The sequence below is a fragment of the Gorilla gorilla genome, chromosome 8, assembly GCF_029281585.2.
Source record: "Gorilla gorilla gorilla isolate KB3781 chromosome 8, NHGRI_mGorGor1-v2.1_pri, whole genome shotgun sequence".
NCBI classification, from domain to species: domain Eukaryota; kingdom Metazoa; phylum Chordata; class Mammalia; order Primates; family Hominidae; genus Gorilla; species Gorilla gorilla.
This window is the reverse complement of record NC_073232.2, coordinates 24,522,702-24,542,715: the sequence shown is the minus strand read 5'-3', so window position 1 is coordinate 24,542,715 and position 20,014 is coordinate 24,522,702. Positions and strand designations below refer to the sequence as shown.

Genomic DNA, 20,014 nt, shown 5'->3' with positions numbered 1-20,014 from the left:
ATAGAGCGAGACTCCGTCTCAAAAAAAAAAAAAAAAAAAAAAGGGAAGGTGGAGGTAGAACTGGAAGAGACTGAACCAAGGAGGGTGCTAGAGTTCTTTCTACAGGGGCAGCAGTCACAGTCCTGGCTGGGTTGAAAGCCATTAGACACCTAACCTACCTATGCTGCTGACCCTCTCCAGACTGGGTTCATCCCGGAAACTTTGAATGGCTCCTAGACTTGTCGAGGTGCCACGGTGCACTGGCCCAAGGGAGCATCCTCCCTCCTTCCCTGTCCGCAGTCCTGACAGCCCATTAGGGTAGGTAACATGTTTTGTTTTCTCCGTGTTGTTTTCTCAACATGTAGCATAATACCAGCTCATCTGTTGAACAAACATGTGAATGACACAGTGAGTGAACTCATCACAGACAGTATTAATAGCTTTTGGAATCACTGTCTAAAATGCTCCATGGTGTGCCCTTCTATGTGTTCTTAACCTACACGCTTTTAAACCTAAATCCAATTATAAGCCAGTGATATATTGCAAGCCGTTTAAAAGATAGTGTTGGTAGTGACCAAATTCATTAGCCACCAGATCTGCTGAACTCAAAATAAAATGTTATGACATGAATAAATGAAATCAGCCATTTTTTATGACAATGTTCAAGGATGCTTTGGGGACTAGAACTGCTCCAGCCATTTATGAAACTGAAATAATTCACGGTAGCTATCACTGAAGAAAGGAAATCAGTGCTCAAGAAATTGAATCCCTGATTTTCTCATCTGTAGAACGGAAATCCATACGCTTGATTTACATAACTGAAAAATTAAAGTTTAAGAAAGGATTTGCAATTCCCCCTTTGCTTTCTCTCTCCCTCTTTGCCATGCGAAAAACGTTTTTGCTTTTCCTTCACCCTTTCCCCATGCTTGTAAGTTTCCTGAGGCCTCCCAGTCATACTTCCTGTACAGCTTGTGGAACTGAGTCAATTAAACCTCTTTTCTTCATTAAAAAAAAAAAAAAGAAAGAAAGAAAGGATTTGCAAAGATAAAATGTAATGACAGTAGGAGGGAATGTTAACAATCAGTTGCCCCTTCAACTAAAGTGGAAAATGCACTGGGGATAAATAGTCTTCTACTCTCTCAGCCAATTTAGTGGCATCTGTGGGACCTGGGTGCATGTGCATATGTGCAAGTGTGTGGGTGCACACATGGTGGAAAGGACAGACACAGAGTTCCAATACAGGAGACAAGACTCAGGAAGGATGATGCAAGGGGTGGATCTGGGCAGCCCCGAGGCAGCCATGAGACCATGGCTTCATGCCAGAGAGGCACTAGCCCAAAAGAATAGTGCATTATTTTTTGTAATCCATAGACTTAGGGTACAAGGAGCCAGATGAACAGCCCCTCCCCCATAGGCTCTGCCTCTCCTGCAGTTCTGAACTCAGGGCAATTCAACAGGGGGTCCCAGCCAGAGTTATCAGATGATACAGAGAAGGCTCATGAGTTTTTAAGGAAAACAAATGGGTGGCAAGCAGGGAGCTGAGGAAGTCCTAAATTAACTTCCTTTCCATTCCTGCACTCCTGTATTTACCTGGAATTAACTATTTTTAAAAAACAAAAGCATGACAAAATATTTTAAAACTCTGATAATAATTTATTTCAGTCCAATAAAGTAGGATAACGCCATATCAAATTAATCATATTCCTGAAAATCCCAAATGTGTTACCCATCACATGGATAACTTTTTTTTTTTTTTTGAGACAAGAGTTTCACTCTTGGTGCTCAGGCCAGAGTGCAATGGTGCCGTCTCAGCTCACTGCAACCTCTGCCTCCTGGGTTCAAGTGATTCTCCTGCCTCAGCCTCCTGAGTAGCTGGGATTACAGGTGCGTGCCACCACACCTGGCTAATTTTTTGCAGAGACAGGGTTTCACCATGTTGGCCAGGCTGGTCTCGAACTCCTGACCTCAGTTGATCCACCTGCCTCAGCCTCCCAAAGTGCTGGGATTACAGGTGTGAGCCACCATGCCGAGCCGGATAACTTTTTTTAGTCATAGCCAAGAGCCCTCAAAGAGGATATTAGGATAAAAGACATGTAAACAAATCCTAGTTCTGTGTCTCATCGATGCAGAAGTTTTCAAGAGTTTTAGTTTGGGATGATGAAAAAGCTTTGGAGTTGGATGGAGGTGATGGTGGTATAACATTGTGAATGTACTTAATGCCACCAAACTGCACACTTTAAAATGGTTAAAAAGTCTTTAAAAGGTGTGCCTTAAACACTCCTTGACATTCATTTATTTCATCTTGACAGTAGAAAATGTTTGAACTATAGAAATGGACAGAAAAATATAATGAGCAAATCTCACTTAAATAATCAGTTAAACTTAAGTCAAATGAAGCATTTGTTATGATAGAAGTAGCTGAAGTTACTTTTTGAAGACAAAAAAAAAAAAAACTATGGCAACTGGAAGATTGTAATTCAAGTAAATTTTTTTTTCTTGAGATAGAGTCTCGCTCTGTCGCCCAGGCTGGAGTGTGGTGGTGCAATCTCAGCTTACTGTAGCCTCCGCCTCCCGGATTCAAGTGATCCTCCCACCTCAGTCTCCTGAGTAGCTGGAACTACAGGTGCCCACCACCATGCCCGGCTAATTTTTGTGTTTTTTGAAGAGATGGGGTTTCACCACATTGGCCACACTGGTCTCAAACTCCTGACCTCAAGCAAACGTCCCACCTTGGCCTCCCAAAGTGCTGGGGTTATAGGTGTGAGCCACCGCGCCCAGCCTCAAGTAAATTTTTATGACACTGTAATGTTTAAGAAACATAACAGTAGGGAATCCATATACTATTCCTTTTGGGATAAATTAATAAAGCTCTGCATGTTATCATTTTTAAAAAGCTTCCATGGTGTACAATAGAACAGAAAACAATTGATATCATTCTCAGCAAACTAACACAGAGAACAGAAACCAAACACTGCATGTTCCCACTCATAAGCGGGAGGTGAACAGTGAGAACACATGGACACAGGGAGGGGAATATCACACACCCGGGCCTGCCCGGGGGTGAGGGGATAGGGGAGGGATAGCATTAGGAGGAATATCTAATGTAGATGACAGGTTGATAGGTGCAGCAAACCACCGTGGCGCATGTATACCTATGTAATAAACGTGCACATTCTATACATGGATCCCAGAATTTAAAGTATAATAAAAAAGAGACATCTACAGAATTTTAATATGTAGTACCAATGGGAAAAAATCCCTCTGAAAAACCAATGTCCAAACATATGCCGTATTAATGATTTGAAAAATCAAAGTTAGACAGGGTGTAGTGTCTCATGCTTGTAATCCCAGCACTGTGGGAGGCCGAGGCGGGTGGATCACGAGGTCAGGAGATTTGAGACCATCCTGGCTAACATGGTGAAACCCCGTCTCTACTAAAAATACAAAAGAAAAAGCCAGGCCTGGTGGCAGACGCCTGTAGTCCCAGCTACTCGGGAGGCTGAGGCAGGAGAATGGCGTGAACCCGGGGGGCGGAGCTTGCAGTGAGCCGAGATGGCACCACTGCACTCTAGCCTGGGAGACGGAGCAAGACTGTCTCAAAAAAAAAAGAAAGAAAAATCAAAGTTCAAGTATGTTTTTTAATTTCCACTTCAGGGAATGTCTCATGAGTACACTGAGACAGTAGAGATCAACAACTAAATTTTTTTTGAAAATTGTATGTGTTTGCGTTGCAGGGTCCATTTTTTTCCTTCTATTGTTTCTCTTTAAATGTTGATGTAAGATAATTTTAAACTTCCGAATATCATAGAAACTCTCAGATGAAGGCCAAGGCAGTTCTTGATTTCCATATCTGGTTTTGTTAACACATATATTACTGTCTTTCTCTCTTACTGGTTCAAAAATTGCAAATCTTATGACCCCCTATGTCCTGGAGTCAAAACAACTCTGGATAGAAAGTGATTATGCAAAGTTTATTCTAAAATCAAAAGCGAAATAAGACCTCCTACGTTTTTTGTTTGGTTAAAAACAACTTACTGAATCCCATTTCTGATGAGGAATTTGAAAGTGCAAAATGCCAACATCCTGTGTTGGGATCATAATTTCCAATTTGCACAGGAAAAATTTGTATCTAAAACACTGAAAAATAATTTCTCCTCTGCCTAAGAATACCCTTCCCTTTCTCATAGTGGGCCCCTGCTGTTTCTGTAGCTATCACCTCCATCTCCTCCTCTCCAAACTTTCCTGTCTTCCCTTTCATTGCCCAGCTTCCAGCCATCCTGCCTTTCTTAATGCCTCTCCAGCATTTGATACTATTGGCCACTTCTTGAAACTATCACATTTCTGAAATTCCCCCCAAAACATCCCCTCCTGGTTCTCTTTCTGCCATTTGGATGGTCTCTTCTTAGAAATTCTCATCTAAGATTTCTCTCTGCCCATCCTTTCAATGCCCCTGTTCCAGAGGATTCCATCCCAGCCCCCTCCTCTTCTCTCCCATTCATTTAATTTTTTTGCATGATCATATTTCCAGTCCTTCCTAAGTGCCTCCTGTCATCTCAGCCCTCCCTTACTGAATTCAAGCCTTAAAGGCATGATCTGGGTGTCTGAGAGCCACCCCCGTCCTCACATACCCAAAACCCTTGTCTCCATAACTTCTCAAATGTACTTCCTCTCTAGAATCCCCAGTCTCAGTGTTACCAGCACTCATCCACCCCATTCTTCTCCAAAGAGCATTCTCCATGTAACCTCTGTGTAATCATCATGTCTCTATTCTATTTTCTAAACTTCTCCAAAATTTATCTTCTTCTCTCCATTTCCACTGCCTCAGTATCACTCATCAGGGGCTCTTGCAATGGGCCCCTATCACCCTCCTGCCCCCCACTCTTCCCTCTCTCTTCTCTTTCCTCTCATATTACCCATCCCTCTAAAATATAAACCTGATCAATATCCCCTGGATATAAAAGCATCACAGGCTCCCCAGTGCCTTCTGAATAAAATCTAAACTCCTTAGCATGCATAGGAAGACTCTTCATATAGACTTTCTCTCGTTGCTATCCTACTTTCATCTGTCCATTTCACCCTCAAATACCCTGCCCTTCCCTTTCTCGAGCATGCCCTGGTCTAGTACAACAGAATCGTGGGCCAGGTCTCCCATTCTGCTAGGTGACCTCCCATTCATACCTTCATGGCTCATTCCAAGCATCTTCTTCTCCAGATTCCTCTAGCAGAGCTGGCTAACTGTGATCCCCATCTGCAGGGAGTCTACAACTCCTGACCTTGATACCCCTCTTCCCTCTGAAGGGCGGGGTTAGTGGTACACAGCATGTCAGCCGTGAAGCACAGGTCAACATGAGAGTCCTTGAAAGGGCCACAAACCACAGAGTTTTGAGAATTCCTGTTCCTGCTGTGGGCACCTGTATTAGTCCATTTTCACACTGCTGATAAAGACATACCCGAGATTGGGTTATTTATAAAGAAAAAGAGGCTTAATGGGCTCACCATTCTACATGGCTAGGGAGTCCTCACAATCATGGTGGAAGGCAGAAGGCACATCTTACATGGTGGCAGGCAAATAGAGAATGACAGCCAAGTGAAAGAGGAAACCCCTTATAAAACCATCAGATCTCATGAGACTTATCCACTACCATGAGAACAGTATGTGGGAAACTGTCCCCATGATCCAGTTATCCCCCACCAGGTCCCTCCCACAACATGTGGGAGTCATGGAAGCTACAATTCAAGATGAGATTTGGGTGGGGACACAGCCAAACAACATCAGCACCTCAGCACCCAACTCTAGTAGCCCAAGGACAGTCCACCCACCTGCCTTTGGAAGCATCCTGTAGGAAATGAACCTCACCGCAATTTATCAGACAATATATTACTATTTTTGTCCCTTTTGCAGAGAATTCTGAGGATCTTGGAAAATGTTCTTGAAAAAGTTTCTGGTGTAATATGTTCCTTGGATTATTCTGTGTTATATCAATTTCATTAAAGTGAAATGTCTCAGTCGACTACTTCACATAATATCCAATACATTGATTTTTATTGAGTACTAACAGGCCAATGTTGAGGGCTTGAGATATGAAAAATGAATACGCATGGGCCACAAGATAAATTTAAACCCATAAGGGAGTACAATTAGTGAAGTATCATTCTGTTCATGGCACACAGAAAATTGATTATGATGTGTTCATTTATTTCCATGCTGGAATCTGATGAGAAAATCTGATTTGAGGCCAGTCATGGTGGTTCATGCCTGTAATCCCAACACCTTGGGAGGCCGAGGCGGGTGGATCACCAGAGGTCAGGAGTTCAAGACAAGCCTGGCCAACATGGTGAAACCCCATCTCTATTAAAAATACAAAAATTAGCCAGGCATGGTGGCGGGTACCTATAATCCCAGCTACTCAGGAGGCTGAGGCAAGAGAATCACTTGAACTCAGAAAGCAGAGGTTGCAGTGAGCTAAGATCACACCATTGCACTCCAGCCTGGGCAACAAGAGCAAAACTCTGTCTCAAAAAAATAAATAAATAAATAAATAAAAGAAAAAAGAAAGAAAATCTGATTTGATAGATAGAATGTCATTATAATGAATCCTTTTGAGGAACATACATTTCATATATTAGTTATTCATTATATACTGGGCAATTCTAGAAACCGATTAAAAAATAGCCTAATGAATCAAAGTCGCAGAAAAGCCTCCTTTATAACCAGGAAATAATTTAGACAGAAGAACATTATGGAACAAATGTATGTCAATGGGTCAGTAACTATAGACCTTTGAGATAATATAGGCTCAGGAGTCTTCCTCTGCAACCCCTTCCAGACTTGCTGAACCCAGCATCGGGTATTGTGAATATCTATAAGCAATGCCTTTCCCAGTTCTGAGAAAATGAAACAGAACAATTAAATTGCTGCTGCAGAAAGATTGTCTTAAAGTTGTTCGAAAAGAGCTTAAATTTTATGTTGTATTTTGTGTTCCATTCATCCTCACCATTAAACTGTGTTTTCTTGGTTGTTGCAATATATTGTTCTTTATTTACATTAATAATTTATCATAAGGTGATGACTTCTGAGGAAATAAAATGTAAATAAGCTAACTTCAGTGTTCAGTCTCTACCATGATTTAAAGACTCTGACGTGTTCCCACTGCTGTTTGCAGAACTGCACAAATATCGAGTGTTTACAAATCTCCTGTGCAGTGGGACAACTCGAAGGAGGAGAAAGCGCAGTCCTGAAAGTCAGGTCACGATTGTGGGCCCACACCTTCCTCCAGGTAATAAACAACCACAGAAGCACATACACACTGCTCACTGGGAGCCGCTTCGCAAAAGCTCAGTGGGAAGTCTTTTCATAGAGATTTCTAATTTAACACTGTGAAAGTCCGAGGCAGTTGGATTACTTGAGGCCAGGAGTTCGAGACAAGCCTGGCCTACATGGTAAAAACCCATCTCTACTAAAAATAGAAAAATTAGCTGGTCTTGGTGGTGAACACCAGCGGTCCCAGCTACTTGGGATGCTGAGGCATGAGAATCCCTTGAACCCAGGAGACAGAGGTTGCAGTGAGCCAAGATTGTGCCACTGCACTCCAGCCTGGGTGACAGAGTGAGACGCTGCCTCAAAAAAAAAAAAAAAAAGAAAAAAATTAAAACTTGAATTTTAAACTTAAAAAAATTTTCTTTTTACATTTTTCAATGTAAAAGTTTCCATTTAAAAAATTATTTCAAATAAAATGTATGTGGAGGAGTTGAACAAGATGAATTGGTCATTTTTCCCAGCAGGTAAAGACAGTTTAAACATCCTGAGTCCCTAAGACCTTGAGAATAGATCAGAAAATGTACTTAGTCCACTGTTATATACCCAGTGTTGGGCACAGTAACTATTAGTCAGTGGCAGCATGATGAGTATGAGAACATAATCCAAGATATATATGTCCAGAGAAGTTAAAATAGAAATCAATTTAGAAGGGAAAGGGGAGATTGTTCTAGAAGGTTCCTCTTGTCAAGTGGTCCTGCAGCATGGGCTCCAACCAGGACAGCACCTCAGCCAAGTTCCAGGTACGTGAGTATGATTTACAGATTATGCACCACTCCTGTGGTTGGCTCTGCATCCCACAATAGCCAGGGATCATTCCATTGATTTGTGCACATTTTTTTGTTGTTGTTGCTTTTCTGAGATGGAGTCTTGCTCTGTTACCCAGGCTGGAGTGCAGTAGTGCGATCTTGACTCACTGCAACCTCTGCCTCCTGGGTTCAAGCAATTCTCCTGCCTCAGCCTCCCAAGTAGCTGGGACTACAGGCGTGGGCCACCATGCCCAGCTAATTTTTGTATTTTTAGTAGAGATGGGGTTTTGCCACATTGGCCAGGCTGGTCTCAAATTCCTGGCCTCGACTGATCCACGTGCTTCAGTCTCCCAAAGTGCTGGGATTACAGGCGTGAGCCATTGCTCCTGGCCAACTATGGGCATTTTAAAAGTTTAAAATCTCTTTTATGCTAAGAAAATGAGAGTTTCATTTTGGAAAGCGCTATTTAAATGATACTGCTGTGTTACAACCTTATTGTTTGGGGAGGAATTTTTTTTTAATCCTAAATTAACTCTTACCACGTCTACACATTCTTGCTCACATTTTAACTACTAAACAAACTCATTTGGTTTACTGTGCCATGAAAAATCGAAGGGTTAAATCCCTTTGAGTCTAGTTATAAATATAGAATTTTTTATCTCTAGATTTTTATGTTTTCTATGATTTAATATGCTTCTATAGTCTCATCAATCTTATTTTTGTTTTTAAAATAAAAACAAGGGAAATTAAAGTTTTGTTTTAAGTCTGGTTATAAACATAGAATTTTTTATCTCTAGAATTTTATGTTTTCTATGATTTAATATGCTTCTGTAGTCTCATCAATCTTATTTTTGTTTTTAAAATAAAAACGAGGGAAATTAAAGTTTTGTTTTAAAGGTCATTATGAAGCCATCTTCCTTTCTTCCTTTCCCTTCCCTTCCCTTCCTTTCCCTTCCCCTCATTTCCCTTCCCCTCATTTCCCTTCCCTCCCTTTCTTCCCTTCCTTCTTCTTTCCATTTTTTCATTTCTTTTTCTGTGTCTCTTTTCTTTCTCTTTTTCTTTCTCTCTCTTTTCTTCCTTCTTTGTCTTTCTTTCATCTTCCTTCCTTTCTTACTTTATTTTCTTTCTTTCTTTCCTTTCTTTCCTTTCTCCTAAGGCAGAGTTTCTCAATCTCTGCACTATTAACATTTTAGACCAGATCATGCTGTGTTGCTGGGAGCCACCCTGGGCATTATAGGATATTTTGCAGCATCCCTGGCCTCTACCTAGTAGGTGCTGGTAGCACCCTTACCCCAGGTGTGACAACCAAAATTGTCTCCAGATATTGCCAATGTCCTCGGGGGACAACATCATCCCATTTTGAACCACTGACCTAAGGAGAAGTACAGTGCCCAATTTATTTGACTTTTTAAAAAATCAAACCATTATGTATTCATTCACTCAACAAATATGTAGGGAGGACCTACTGTGTGCCAAGGGCTGCTTCAGGGTCTAGTTATAGGAGAAATAGCTGTGAACACAACAGACATAGCACCTGCCTTCACAGGGCTGTTATCTCAGTGGAGGGAATCAGAAACTGAGCAGGCAAACAGATACATCAGTGCCAGGAACAAAGTAGAATGGGGCAGTGAGATCAGGGCAGTGGGATAAATAGTAGGGAGTGGGGCTGCTTCTGCAGGTAGGATGGGCACAGGAGAGGCCTAGGAGGAGGTGCCATGGAACTGAGACCTGAGTCACGCAAAGACCTGTAGGCAGAGCCCCAGACAGAAGACAACCAGCTGTGCAAAGGCCCTGAGGCCAGAACACTTTAGACATGTTCAAGGAACAAGTGGAGACCATTGTGTCAGTATCACCACTGATGAGACAGAAATTATAGGAATTACATACCATGGATGGGAGCCTGATTTTAGCCTAAGTGCAATGGACCACTACAAAATTAACCTAAGGAGTGATGTGATAATAATTATGTTTCTTAAAGAACACAAGTAAATAAATAAATTAATACATACTCTAACAAAGCAATACTACACAGTAGTAAAAAGGAATGAATTAGACACATTGGCATGGATGAATCTCAGGCACACAATACTGAATTTTAAAGTCAATTATGATTCCATTTATAAAAAGCTCAAAAAAAAAAACAGGCAAACTAAGCAGTAGGTTGGTAAAACTTTAAAGGAAAACAAGGAAATGAAAGTACAAATTCAGGAGAGTAGTAGCCTCTTAGGGTAGAAGACATTTAGCAATAAACGAAGAGAATGTTTCAAAGGTACTTGTAATGTTTCATTAAAGTCAGCGGTAGGCATGTGGATATTCATCTTGGCTTCTTTATCATCATGTGTTATAAATGATTTATGTTTACTCAGCATCTAATAAAACAGCTTTGAAAGGGCAATATTGAAAGCACTGGGTTTGGAAGCTACTGCAATAGTCCAGAGGGAAATGGTGGTGGATTAATCTAGGGCAAAACAGTGGAGCAAGTGGAACAAGGTATGAGTCTGGATTGATTTTGAAGGAAAAACTAACAGTACTGGTTGAATTTATTGTTAGAGGATGAGAAAAAGAGAAGAATCAAGATGGACTCCAAGGTTTTTTGCCTAAGCCAAATGGTGAGGAAGACTTGGGGGAACACTGTTTCAGGAGAGGAAACAAAGAGTTCTGTTCTGAACCCTGTATTAGTTATCTATTGGTGCATAACAAATTTCCCCAAAACCTAGCAGCTTAAAACCGTAGACATTCATCCTGTCACTCTGAGTCAGGAATCTGGCTATGGTTTAGCCGGGTGATTCTGGTTCAGTGTCTCTCCTGAGGTTACAGCTGAGATGTCAGTTGGGGCTGCAGTCATCTGAAGGCTTGAGGGGCTGGAGGCTCTGTTCACAACATGGCTCAGAGACATGCACAGCAGGCCTTACCACGTGGCCCTCTCCACAGTGCTGCTTGAGCGATCTCCTAACATGGCGACTAGCTTCCCCCAGGCAAGTAAGCCAGGAGATGCCAAGGCTCTTACATATTTTCTGACCTAGCCTAGGAAGCCACTTTCTGTTATTTCCACAATGCCCTATCATTTGCACATATCAGTCATATTCATTCAGTAGGCAAGGCACCCACACAGGGGTGTGAATACCAGGAGGGAAGAATCCCTGGTGGCCATCTTGGAGGGTTGCTACCACAGATCGTTAGCCAACTCTTGAATTTCCTACTTTTAGATGCAATTTGTCTGAAAGCATAAACTGTAAATCCTGTTTTTCTCTAGTAAGATGAAAGCTAGGAGTAAGCTATATTGTTGTGATCAATAGATTCATTTCTTAGGGCTGATGCAACAAAGGACCACAAACTAAGTGGCTTAAAACAACAGAAATTTATTCTCTCAAAGTCCAAAACCAGAAGTCTGAAACCAATGTGTCAGCAGGGGTGGTTCCTCCTGGAGGCTCTGAGGAATAAACTACCCCCTGCCTCCCTTCAAGTTATTTGTTTTGGTGGGGTTTTGGTTTTGTTGTTGTTGTTGTTGTTTTGGTTTGGTTTTTTTTGGTAGAGACAGGGTCTCACTATGTCATCCAAGCTGGAGTGAAGTGGTGCAGTCATAGCTCACTGCAGCCTTGAACTCCTGGGCTCAGACAACCCTCCCACCTCAGACTCCTGAGTAGCTGGGACTACAGGTGCCTGGCACCATTCCAGGCTCAGTTTTTAATTATTTTTGTAGAGATTATATCTTGCTCTGTTGCCTAGGCTGGTCTCAGACTCCTGGCTTGCAGTGATCCTCCTGCCTTGGCCTCCCAAAGCACTGGGCTTAGCCGCATGAACCACCAGGCCTGGCCCCTCCTAGCTTCTGGTGGTTGCCAGTAATCCTGGGCATTCAGTGGCTTGTAGACCATCACTCTACTCTCCTTCCATCTCCCATCACCTTTCCCTCTGTGTCTCTGTGTCCCTGTGTCTTCTGTTTCTTATAAGGACACTCACTGGATTTAGAGCCCACCCTAATCCCAGTACAATCTCATCTCAAACCTTACCTTAATTAATTCTGCAAAGACCATTATTCCAAATAAGGTCATATTACGAGATTCTAAGTGAACATGAATTTGGGGAAGACATTATTCAACCCCCTAAAATCAATAATCTTCCATCCCCACTAGCAAAGCCTGACTCTATTTTGCTACAGTATTGCACCAATTTCTTTAATCTAGTAAATATGCTCCTTAAACTACTTCACCAACCTTACTAATATGAGAAGAAAGCAATTAATTAGGGTTTAAATTGGTTTTGTTATGACTCTGTTCACTACATACATTTTCCATCTACTCTTAGACATTATCACTAAATGGGCAACATTTGGAACCAGAACAGTTGGGGCTGAAGTCATCTGAAGGCTTGAGTGGGGCTGGAGATGCAGTGCAGATGCTCTTGCAGTTTGGGTAAATATTGGCAAAAGTGTGTGAGTAAACACAGGGCTGAGCATATTTTTGAATTTCATATGTGAAAACTGCCTATTAGCAAAGTGATGTGCAAAAAACTACAGACATACATTAAATTCAAGTTCTAGGAGATATGCCCCTGACTAACATTAGACAGAGTCTATTTTCTCTGTCTCCGGTAGATACTGGGTCAGGATGCAGGAGCTCAGTTCCATTCCTGCCTGGTTGTGTTCAAAGCACTTAACTTTCATGGGGCTCAAATTCCCTATTTGTAAAATGAAGAGATTTGACTAAAGTCTCCTTTCATGCCTGAAAATTCACTGATTCTATAGGTAGCTCACAAGTAATTTATGGTGTTTATTCTACTTGGTGTAAGCCAGCAATAACTCTGTATGCTCTTAATAGCCTACTTTTTTATTGTGTTGATATTTTGGTTGACCGAGACAGACTACATCTAAATGGCTCTTTACGCTTAAGGAACAGCCTGCCAATCTTTCCAAAGAGGGATGTTTGTCTGCAAATAGTCAGATTACTATTGAGTGATCACCATGTAGCTAAGCACCATGATACATGCTTGTATATGAATGACTCATTTAATTCTTACAGCAGTCCTGTGGGACATGTATTATTATTGTCAGCTGCATTTTACAGATGAGCAAACTGAGACATAGATATTATATGGCCTTCCCAAGTCACATAGATAGTAAGGGGGAGAATCTTGAGCTTTTACCCTATGTATGTTACTACACTAGACTGCTGAACTAAAGATTACTATAACAGCCTCTGTAGATTTTATATTTTGATCACTGTATTACAGATAGCTAAACTATAACTCTTAAATTATGGATAACTATACTATAACTACTATATAAAGGTTTTAAATACCGTGTATTAAAATTTTTCAAGATATTTAAATTGTATAGCATGCTATTTCAGAATCCAATAAAGAAAACATCTTATGATTCTTGAATTATACTGTCCAATACAGTAGTAATAGTCATGTGTGGCTATTTAAAGTATTTCAATTTGACTAAAGTTTAAAATCATTTCCCCAGTCTCACCAATCACATCTTAAGTATTTAAGAGTCACAGCTCATGGCTACTGCATTGGTCTGTGCAGATTAAGAGCATTTCTCTTACTGAAGAAAGTTCTATGCAGCAGCACTGTTTTAAAATGTTAGGGAAGCATATTTCCATTCAAAATTGCTAGATTCGATCATACAATCAATTATTGTATCTATGATTATAGACCTGGATTGTGTTTAATAATAGCTTTGTGACTTTCCTTATATCCCCTCATAAAGTAAGAATTAGGCCCCCTTTGCCCCATAACAGTGTCATTGGCCACCTTAAAAGGCAAAATCTCTATCAGGAATCTATTTTTCCCTAAGTGTGATGTTACAGGTTTGAATAAACACAACAGCCTCCTGCTCGCCCTCCTGAGTAGTGAGCAAAGACAGCAAAACGAGGTGATATGTAGACCAAGGGGCCGAATGTACTGGCTTTAATTCAAAGCTTAGATATAAGCAGGAACCATGCAAGTAAACTTTTGGATTCAGATCTGCTAAGTGAATAAAATATTGAAATTCTGCCATATGTAATGAAAAAAAAAAAACTTGTGAGGTTGTGTTAGGAAGTTGTTGTGGGAAGGAAAGTGGAGGTATCTTCCCAAAAATATATCTGTAGTTGACATCAGAGGGTAAGCTCCTCAAGAGCAGGAGGAATGTTTTCTTGTCTTTGAATCTTCTTCCCAGCCCTTGTATCACCTGACATAGGATACTACTCATAATGCTTTAATGAATGAAACATCTCAGGCCAAATGTTAGGCTTGGCTGGTACACAAGTCCTTGTCTATTTAAAATGAAACCAGTCAAACTAACCAACAAATGAGATCACAACAAATTATCCCTCATGGCCTAAGGAGAGTAGCTTAGGAAGCAGCAGATATTCTAGAAATGTAAAAACTTGTGATACCTTTGAACAAAGTGAACAAGAAGTGATTTTTGATGCCTTTCTCTGGGGTCTCTGGAAATACCACCTTGATGGCTTGGTTTGAGATGCAAAAGTGATGCAGGGCAGGTGAACCCCAAAATTGGGGCTTAGCCCATGAGCATTCTTGGCTTCATGCAGAAAAGAATTCAAGCAACCCTATGTTGCCTTTTCAGGTGACAGGTGACACTGCTTGCAGCAAAAATGGGTTCATTCTTTATGAGAGGATGTAAGCAAAGTCACAATCTTGAACAGCCTTTTATTGAACTGGACCTGCTGCCTGACGAGCAGGGCTAACTCCTAGGCAGCACACACAGAGCTGGACTTGCTGGGCTCTTGGCAACTCTCTTTATATCCACTTATACCCATGTTCAATTATATGCAACTTAAGGGGTGGGTGAATGCAAATTGAAGGGCAAGTTACTCAGAGCTCTCTAGAAAAGGGGCAATAACTTCCAGGTCGTTGCCATGGAAATGGGAAGTAACTTCTGGGCTGTTGCCATGGCATTTGTAAACTGTCATGGTGCTGGCGGGAGTGTCTTATGCTCATGAGCAATGAAGGCAGCTAGGGATTGCTTTAGTAGCTATTGGCTGCCTTCAGCCAGTTTCTTCCCTTCATCCTGTCTATACCAGGTCTTGTTTTAGTCATCAGGGTTGTGACCAGAAAACAAGTCCTGTCGGTCCCATATCTCAAAAGCACAGGTACAGCCAAGAATGCACCTATGCTGGGGGAGGAGCCAAGATGGCCGAATAGGAACAGCTCCGGTCTACAGCTCCCAGCGTGAGCGACGCAGAAGACGGGTGATTTCTGCATTTCCATCTGAGGTACCGGGTTCATCTCACTAGGGAGTGCCAGACAGTGGGTGCAGGCCAGTGGGTGCGCGCACCGTGCGCAAGCCGAAGCAGGGCGAGGCATTGCCTCACCTGGGAAGCGCAAGGGGTCAGGGAGTTCCCTTTCCGAGTAAAAGAAAGGGGTGACGGACGCACCTGGAAAATCGGGTCACTCCCACCCGAATATTGCGCTTTTCAGACCGGCTTAAAAAACGGCACACCACAGGACTATATCCCACACCTGGCTCCAAGGGTCCTACACCCACAGAATCTCGCTGATTGCTAGCACAGCAGTCTGAGATCAAACTGCAAGGTGGCAGCCAGGCTGGGGGAGGGGCGCCCGCCATTGCCCAGGCTTGCTTAGGTAAACAAAGCAGCCAGGAAGCTCAAACTGGGTGGAGCCCACCATAGCTCAAGGAGGCTTGCCTGCCTCTGTAGGCTCCACCTCTGGGGGCAGGGCACAGACAAACAAAAAGACAGCAGTAACCTCTGCAGACTTAAGTGTCCCTGTCTGACAGCTTTGAGGAGAGCAGTGGTTCTCCCAGCACGCAGCTGGAGATCTGAGAACGGGCAGACTGCCTCCTCAAGTGGGTCCCTGACCCCTGACCCCCCGAGCAGCCTAACTGGGAGGCACCCCCCAGCAGGGGCACACTGACACCTCACACGGCAGGGTATTCCAACAGACCTGCAGCTGAGGGTCCTGTCTGTTAGAAGGAAAACTAACAAACAGAAAGGACATCCACACCAAAAACCCAGCTGTACATCACCATCATCAAAGACCAAAAGTAGATAAAACCACAAAGATGGGGAAAAAACAGAACAGAAAAACTGGAAACTCTAAAACGCAGAGCACCTCTCTTCCTCCAAAGGAACGCAGTTCCTCACCAGCAATGGAACAAAGCTGGATGGAGAATGATTTTGACGAGCTGAGAGAAGAAGGCTTCAGACGATCAAATTACTCTGAGCTACGGGAGGACATTCAAACCAAAGGCAAAGAAGTTGAAAACTTTGAAAAAAATTTAGAAGAATGTATAACTAGAATAACCAATACAGAGAAGTGCTTAAAGGAGCTGATGGAGCTGAAAACCAAGGCTCGAGAACTACGTGAAGAATGCAGAAGCCTCAGGAGCCGATGCGATCAACTGGAAGAAAGGGTATCAGCAATGGAAGATGAAATGAATGAAATGAAGCGAGAAGGGAAGTCTAGAGAAAAAAGAATAAAAAGAAATGAGCAAAGCCTCCAAGAAATATGGGACTATGTGAAAAGACCAAATCTACATCTGATCGGTGTACCTGAAAGTGATGCGGAGAATGGAACCAAGTTGGAAAACACTCTGCAGGATATTATCCAGGAGAACTTCCCCAATCTAGCAAGGCAGGCCAACATTCAGATTCAGGAAATACAGAGAACGCCACAAAGATACTCCTCGAGAAGAGCAACTCCAAGACACATAATTGTCAGATTCACCAAAGTTGAAATGAAGGAAAAAATGTTAAGGGCAGCCAGAGAGAAAGGTCGGGTTACCCTCAAAGGGAAGCCCATCAGACTAACAGCTGATCTCTCGGCAGAAACTCTACAAGCTAGAAGAGAGTGGGGACCAATATTCGACATTCTTAAAGAAAAGAATTTTCAACCCAGAATCTCATATCCAGCCAAACTAAGCTTCATAAGTGAAGGAGAAATAAAATCCTTTACAGACAAGCAAATGCTGAGAGATTTTGTCACCACCAGGCCTGCCCTAAAAGAGCTCCTGAAGGAAGCACTAAACATGGAAAGGAACAACCACTACCAGCCACTGCAACAACATGCCAAATTGTAAAGACCATCAAGGCTAGGAAGAAACTGCATCAACTAATGAGCAAAATAACCAGCTAACATCATAACGACAGAATCAAATTCACACATAAAAATATTAACTTTAAATGTAAATGGGCATTAAAAGACACAGACTGGCAAATCGGATAAAGAGTCAAGACCCATCAGTGTGCTGTATTCAGGAAACCCATCTCACATGCAGAGACACACATAGGCTCAAAATAAAGGGATGGAGGAAGATCTACCAAGCAAATGGAAAGCGAAAAAAGGCAGAGGTTGCAATCCTAGTCTCTGATAAAACAGACTTTAAACCAACAAAGATCAAAAGAGGCAAAGAAGGCTATTACATAATGGTAAAGGGATCAATTCAATAAGAAGAGCTAACTATCCTAAATATATATGCACCCACTACAGAAGCACCCAGATTCATAAAGCAAGTCCTTAGTGACCTACAAAGAGACTTAGACTCCCACACAATAATAATGGGACACTTTAACACCCCACTGTCAACATTAGACAGATCAACGAGACAGAAAGTTAACAAGGATACCCAGGAATTGAACTCAGATCTGCACCAAGTGGACCTAATAGACATCTACAGAACTCTCCACCCCAAATCAACAGAATATACATTCTTTTCAGCACCACACCACACCTACTCCAAAATTGACCACATAGTTGGAAGTAAAGCACTCCTCAGCAAATGTAAAAGAACAGAAATTATAACAAACTGTCTCTCAGACCACAGTGCAATCAAACTAGAACTCAGGATTAAGAAACTCACTCAAAACTGCTCAACTACATGGAAACTGAACAACCTGCTCCTGAATGACTACTGGGTACATAACGAAATGAAGGCAGAAATAAACATGTTCTCTGAAACCAACGAGAACAAAGACACAACATACCAGAATCTCTGGGACACATTCAAAGCAGTGTGTAGAGGGAAATTTACAGCACTAAATGCCCACAAGAGAAAGCAGGAAAGATCTAAAATTGACACCCTAACATCACAATTAAAAGAACTAGAGAAGCAAGAGCAAACACATTCAAAAGCTAACAGAAGGCAAGAAATAACTAAGATCAGAGCAGAACTGAAGGAAATAGAGACATAAAAAACTCTTCAACAAATTAATGAATCCAGCAGCTGGTTTTTTGAAAAGATCAACAAAATTGATAGACCTCTAGCAAGACTAATAAAGAAGAAAAGAGAGAAGAATCAAATAGACGCAATAAAAAATGATAAAGGGGATATCACCACTGATCCCACAGAAATACAAACTACCATCAGAGAATACTATAAACACCTCTACGCAAAAAAACTAGACAATCTAGAAGAAATGGATAAATTCCTCAACACATACATCATCCCAAGACTAAACCAGAAAGAAGTTGAATCTCTGAATAGACCAATAACAGTCTCTGAAATTGAGGCAATAATCAATAGCTTACCAACCAAAAAAAGTCCAGGACCAGATGGATTCACAGCCGAATTCTACCAGAGGTACAAAGACGAGCTGGTACCATTCCTTCTGAAACTATTCCAATCAATAGAAAAAGAGGGAATCCTCCCTAACTCATTTTATGAAGCCAGCATCACCCTGATACCAAAGCCGGGCAGAGACACAACAAAAAAAGAGAATTTTAGACCAATATCCTTGATGAACATCGATGCAAAAATCCTCAATAAAGCACTGGCAAACCAAATCCAGCAGCACATGAAAAAGCTTATCCACCATTATCAAGTGGGCTTCATCCCTGGGATGCAAGGCTGGTTCAACATACGCAAATCAATAAATGTAATCCAGCATATAAACAGAATCAAAGACAAAGACCACATGATTATCTCAATAGATGCAGAAAAGGCCTTTGACAAAATTCAACAACCCTTCATGCTAAAAACTCTCAATAAATTTGGTATTGATGTATCTCAAAATAATACATGTATAATTGACATGTATTACACAAATTGACGTGTAATACACAAATAATTGACGTATCTCAAAACAATAAGAGCTATCTATGACAAACCCACAGACAATATCATACTGAATGGACAAAAACTGGAAGCATTCCCTTTGAAAACGGGCACAAGACAGGGATGCCCTCTCTCACCACTCCTATTCAACATAGTGTTGGAAGTTCTGGCAAGGGCAATCAGGCAGGAGAAGGAAATGAAGGGTATTCAATTAGGAAAAGAGGAAGTCAAATTGTCCCTGTTTGCAGACGACATGATTGTTTATCTAGAAAACCCCATCGCCTCAGCCCAAAATCTCCTCAAGCTGATAAGCAACTTCAGCAAAGTCTCAGGATACAAAATCAATGTACAAAAATCACAAGCATTCTTATACACCAACAACAGACAAACAGAGAGCCAAATCATGAGTGAACTCCCATTCACAATTGCTTCAAAGAGAATAAAATACCTAGGAATCCAACTTACAAGGGATGTGAAGGACCTCTTCAAGGAGAACTACAAACCACTGCTCAAGGAAATAAAAGAGGATACAAACAAATGGAAGAACATTCCATGCTCATGGGTAGGAAGAATCAATATCGTGAAAATGGCCATACTGCCCAAGGTCATTTACAGATTCAATGCCATCCCCATCAAGCTACCAATGCCTTTCTTCACAGAATTGGAAGAAACTACTTTAAAGTTCATATGGAACCAAAAAAGAGCCCGCATCGCCAAGTCAATCCTAAGCCAAAAGAACAAAGCTGGAGGCATCACACTACCTGACTTCAAACTATACTACAAGGCTACAGTAACCAAAACAGCATGGTACTGGTACCAAACCAGAGATATAGATCAATGGAACAGAACAGAGCCCTCAGAAATAACGCCGCATACCTACAACTATCTGATCTTTGACAAACCTGAGAAAAACAAGCAATGGGGAAAGGATTCCCTATTTAATAAATG

The 20,014-nt window shown here is 41.6% G+C and overlaps 1 protein-coding gene across 1 annotated transcript in view; it reads left to right on the top strand.

Moving 5' to 3' along the window:
* Positions 1–20,014, top strand: part of ITGA8 (integrin subunit alpha 8) — a 212,046-nt gene that overhangs the window by 163,780 nt on the left and 28,252 nt on the right. Inside the window, exon 27 of the mRNA XM_004049094.5 lies at positions 7,143–7,256. Coding sequence (XP_004049142.4) covers positions 7,143–7,256 — 114 coding nt within the window. The remainder of the gene's footprint in view (positions 1–7,142; positions 7,257–20,014) is intronic.